This window comes from Sander vitreus, unplaced genomic scaffold (assembly GCF_031162955.1).
Source record: "Sander vitreus isolate 19-12246 unplaced genomic scaffold, sanVit1 ctg248_0, whole genome shotgun sequence".
NCBI classification, from domain to species: domain Eukaryota; kingdom Metazoa; phylum Chordata; class Actinopteri; order Perciformes; family Percidae; genus Sander; species Sander vitreus.
In genome coordinates this window covers 10,001-15,000 of record NW_027595419.1, presented here as the reverse complement: position 1 = coordinate 15,000, position 5,000 = coordinate 10,001, and the positions used below count along the sequence as shown (strand labels likewise).

The following is a 5,000-nucleotide window of genomic DNA, read 5'->3' as shown; positions in this document are numbered from 1 at the left end:
GTCACTCTGCCTCTGCTTCCTGTTTTCTCTCCTATCAGGTTCATGACAGACCTGCTCCTCCCACTAAGCCACTCCCCCCTGACCCCGCCTTACAAACCCTGCCGCAGGTAACCTCACCTGGAGGAGCTAACGTCTGTGTTCCTGTGCTGCTAACGAGCCGATTTCCAGTCTGGTCCGTGTGTCTGTGGCGTCTCTCTCTCCGTGTTGTTGTCGTTTATTGTGACTGTTGTCAATCATCTGTTTGAGGTGTTTTGTCTGAGGTGTTTTAGGCGTTAAGTCCAGTTCAGACCAAAGGCATCCATTGAGGAGGAGCAGAGGGAGAGAGGGGAGGACAGGGAGAGAGAGGGAGAGAAGGAGAGAGAGGGAGAGAGAGGAGGAGAGAGAGAGAGGAGGAGGGGAGGAGGAGAGAGAGGAGGAGGAGGAGAGGGAGAGAGGAGAGGAGGGAGAGAGAGAGGAGGAGGAGGAGAGAGAGAGAGGAAGAGAGGGAGAGAGAGAGGAGGAGAGAGGAGGAGTAGAGAGAGGAGAGGGAGAGAGGAGGAGGGGAGGAGAGGGGGAGAGAGAGAGGAGGAGGAGAGAGGGAGAGAGAGGAGAGGGAGGAGAGAGGAGGGGAGAGAGAGGAGGAGGGAGGAGGAGGAGAGAGAGAGAGGGAGGAGGAGGAGGAGAGAGAGGAGAGGGGAGAGAGAGAGAGGAGGAGAGAGAGAGGGAGAGAGAGAGGAGAGGGAGGAGGAGAGAGGAGGAGAGAGAGAGGGAGAGGAGAGAGGAGAGGGAGAGAGAGAGGAGGAGGAGAAGAGAGAGGAGGAGAAGAGAGGAGAGGGAGAGGGAGAGAGGAGGAGGAGAGAGAGAGGAGGAGGAGGAGAAGAGAGGAGAGGGAGAAGAGAGGAGGAGGAGAAGAGAGAGGAGAAGAGAGGAGGAGGAGAAGAGAGAGGAGAAGAGAGGAGGAGGAGAAGAGAGAGGAAGAGAGGAGAGGGAGAGAGAGAGAGGAGGAGAGAGGAGGAGGAGAGGAGGAGGAGAGGGGGAGAGAGAGAGGAGGAGGAGGAGAAGAGAGGGAGAGGGAGAGAGGAGGAGGAGATAGTTTAGAGGAGGAAAGCTAGCATTACCAAGTCTGGACATCAAAGAAACTCGTGAAATGCAATTTTTGCAAATGGGATCCAAACAACTTCTGTAGGTTTGAAATGAATTTCCAATCACATTTCTACAGATGCGTCTCAGGGCTCCTGCACACCGCCTGCGTGGGCGTGTCCGTTTATATTTGGGCTCCCATGGTAACAGGTTGGAGCGTGCACACTGCCTACGTGACACGCACGTCTCAGAAAACGCGTGCATGCTAGAAATAGAACCGACGCCTATTTTTCACGCCACGCGCCAGCGTGTTGGAAGCGTTTCCAGACAACATAGAATACAAAAAGATGTTTATATGTCATTTAGACACAAATACATTTAATAAATGACATGTTGATGTTTGAACGTCTCCAGGTTTGGATATAAATGTCATTTAAAATAATAATACATACTTTTTTTCTAATGTTGCACCTGTCGATACAGAAGGAAATATTCTGGAGTCTGTTTCACCGTCAATCCTGCTGACGTTGTCTCTGCTGTAATCAGATCAGAATATATTTCTGTTTATGTTTATGGGAAACATCCATGTGTCCAGACAAGACTAGCAGCAGCAGCAGCAGCAGCAGCAGCAGCAGCAGCAGTAGTAGCAGCAGCAGTAGTAGCAGCAGCAGCAGCAGCAGCAGCAGCAGCAGCAGCAGCAGCAGCAGCAGCAGCAGCAGCAGCAGCAGCAGCAGCAGCAGCAGCAGCAGCAGCAGCAGCAGCAGCAGCAGCAGCTAGCAGCTGCAGCAGCAGCAGCAGCAGCTGCAGCAGCAGCAGCAGCAGCAGCAGCAGCAGCAGCTGCAGCAGCAGCAGCAGCAGCTAGCAGCAGCAGCAGCAGCTGCAGCAGCAGCAGCAGCAGCAGCAGCAGCAGCAGCAGCAGCAGCAGCAGCAGCAGCAGCAGCAGCAGCAGCAGCAGCAGCAGCAGCAGCAGCAGTAGTAGCAGCAGCAGCAGTAGTAGTAGCAGCAGCAGCAGCAGCAGCAGCAGCAGCAGTAGTAGCAGCAGCAGCAGCAGCAGTAGCAGCAGCAGTAGTAGCAGCAGCAGTAGTAGCAGCAGCAGCAGCAGCAGCAGCAGCAGTCAGACACCTTTCTGGTGTGGAAAGACATAGAAAACACCACGCAGCTGACACGCCACGCTCACGCCACGCAGCTGACACGCCACGCAGCTGACACGCCACGCTCACGCCACGCAGCTGACACGCCACGCAGCTGACACGCCACGCAGCTGACACGCCATGCAGCTGACACGCCACGCAGCTGACGCGCCACGCTCACGCCACGCAACTGACACGCCACGCAGCTGACGCGCCACGCTCACGCCACGCAGCTGACACGCCACGCAGCTGACGCGCCACGCTCACGCCACGCAGCTGACACGCCACGCAGCTGACGCGCCACGTCAGCTGACACTGCCACGCAGCTGACATGCCACGCAGCTGCACACGCCACGCCACAGCTGACACGCCACGCAGCTGACACGCCCGAAACGCCACGCCACGCCACGCAGCTGACACGCCACGCAGCTGACACGCCACGCAGCTGACACGCCACGCCACGCCACGCAGCTGACACGCAACAGCAAACGCACACGCCACGCCACGCCGACGCCGCTGACACGCTCACGCAGCTGACACGCCACGCACGAAGCTACGACACGCCACGCAGCTGACACGCCACGCAGCTGGCACGCCACGCCACGCAGCTGACACGCCGCGCAGCTGACACGCCATGCAGCTGACACGCCACGCTCACGCCACGCAGCTGACGCGCCACGCTCACGCCACGCAGCTGACACGCCACGCAGCTGACGCGCCACGCTCACGCCACGCAGCTGACGCGCCACGCTCACGCCACGCAGCCAGTGTGCAGGAGACCTGTGTCTTTTCGTCACTAAATGTAGCTGAGGGTTATGAACTGTTTGCTACATCATCGTCTCATCCTTCACTGACCTGCTGCTCTTCTGACTTTTCTTTATGCTGCTTCAACCTGTTGAACAGCGACCTGCCCCCCCCACCAAGCCTCTGCCCCCCGACCCCCCCGACCAGGTACAGTCACCTACCTGCAGTGTGTAGTGTTGCTGTTTGTCTGCAGTGCATGTTGAGATCCCATTGGTTTACACGCTGTAGGAATGTCTCCCATCTGGCGGTGAAATAGTATTCAGCATTCAAACCAATAGTGCTCTCTGGCGCCTCGCTTTTTCAAATGCGCGTTGCATCTACGGTAGCCGTTATGTACCAAGAAGCTACGACAACGTCTTCCAAGTTTCACTTTTTTGGCGAGGAGGATTCCTTCTCGTGTGGCTCGGCATGAGTCTGATCCTCCATTATGAACTAAAGGGCAGTGACCAGCTCCTCTCACTGATCTCCTTCTCCGTTTAAGTCAGATCATCGGCAGAGGTCATTTTACACCAACGAGGACATATTTATGAATGAAGACATTGATTTTAGCGGAAGTCAGGCCGACGCAGCTCTGGTCCAAGTCAGGATCAAGTCCAGACCGGACTTCCCGACCTCAAAGGTTGTGGGCGGGGCTAAGTTCAGCTGGTATCCAGCTCGGTCTAAGGTCAACGTCTCAGTCTCGGCCCCTCAAAGTCTCCGTCTCAAAGTCTCCGTCTCGACCCCTCAAAGTCTCCGTCTCAAAGTCTCCGTCTCGGCCCCTCAACGTCTCCGTCTCGACCCCTCAAAGTCTCCGTCTCAGTCTCCGTCTCGACCCCTCAACGTCTCTGTCTCGACCCCTCAAAGTCTCCGTCTCAACGTCTCCGTCTCGACCCCTCAAAGTCTCCGTCTCCGTCTCTGTCTCGACCCCTCAAAGTCTCCGTCTCAACGTCTCCGTCTCGACCCCTCAAAGTCTCCGTCTCAAAGTCTCCGTCTCGACCCCTCAAAGTCTCGGTGTCAAAGTCTCCGTCTCAACCCCTCAAAGTCTCGGTGTCAAAGTCTCCGTCTCGACCCCTCAAAGTCTCCGTCTCAACGTCTCTGTCTCGACCCCTCAAAGTCTCCGTCTCAAAGTCTCGGTCTCAAAGTCTCCGTCTCGACCCCTCAACGTCTCCGTCTCGACCCCTCAAAGTCTCCGTCTCAAAGTCTCCGTCTCGACCCCTCAAAGTCTGTCTCGACCCCTCAAAGTCTCCGTCTCAAAGTCTCCGTCTCGACCCCTCAAAGTCTCCGTCTCAAAGTCTCCGTCTCGACCCCTCAAAGTCTCCGTCTCAAAGTCTCCGTCTCGACCCCTCAATGTCTTGGTCTCGACCCCTCAATGTCTTGGTCTCGACCCCTCAAAGTCTCGGTCTAAACCCCTCAAAGTCCCTGTCTCGACCCCTCAAAGTCTCCGTCTCAAAGTCTCGGTCTCGGTCTCAAAGTCTCTGTCTCGACCCCTCAAAGTCTCGGTCTCAAAGTCTCTGTCTCGACCCCTCACCCCTACGGTACGTGAATAGTAAGTCAACAGATTTCTGATGTCACGCTGGTGTGAACGGGACTTTACTGCATGATTTGTTTTTACATTTCCTTAAGTTTCTATCTGCATGCAGCACTAATAACTATATTTTAAGGCCTCCTGCACACTGGCTGCGTGGCGTGACCGTGGCGTGTCAGCTGCGTGGCGTGAGCGTGGCGTGTCAGCTGTGTTGCGTGACCGTGGCGTGTCAGCTGCGTGGCGTGAGCGTGGCGTGTCAGCTGTGTGGCGTGACCGTGGCGTGTCAGCTGCGTGGCGTGAGCGTGGCGTGTCAGCTGTGTTGCGTGACAGCTGCGTGGCGTGTTAGGTGCGTGGCGTGAGCGTGGCGTGTCAGCTGCGTGGCGTGTCAGCTGCGTGGCGTTTTCTATGTCTTTCCACACCAGAAAGGTGTCTGACTGCTGCTGCTGCTGCTGCTGCTGCTAGTCTTATCTGGACACATGGATGTTTCCCATAAACATAAACAG

The 5,000-nt window shown here is 56.4% G+C and overlaps 1 protein-coding gene across 4 annotated transcripts in view; it reads left to right on the top strand.

Moving 5' to 3' along the window:
• Nucleotides 1–5,000, top strand: part of adam15 (ADAM metallopeptidase domain 15) — a 60,580-nt gene that overhangs the window by 49,336 nt on the left and 6,244 nt on the right. For 2 of the 4 annotated variants that reach the window (XM_078244479.1, XM_078244480.1), the window contains exon 21: nt 39–107. The exons of the other annotated variants lie outside the window; for them this stretch is intronic. In XM_078244479.1, coding sequence (XP_078100605.1) covers nt 39–107 — 69 coding nt within the window. The remainder of the gene's footprint in view (nt 1–38; nt 108–5,000) is intronic. 4 annotated transcript variants of the gene reach the window in all.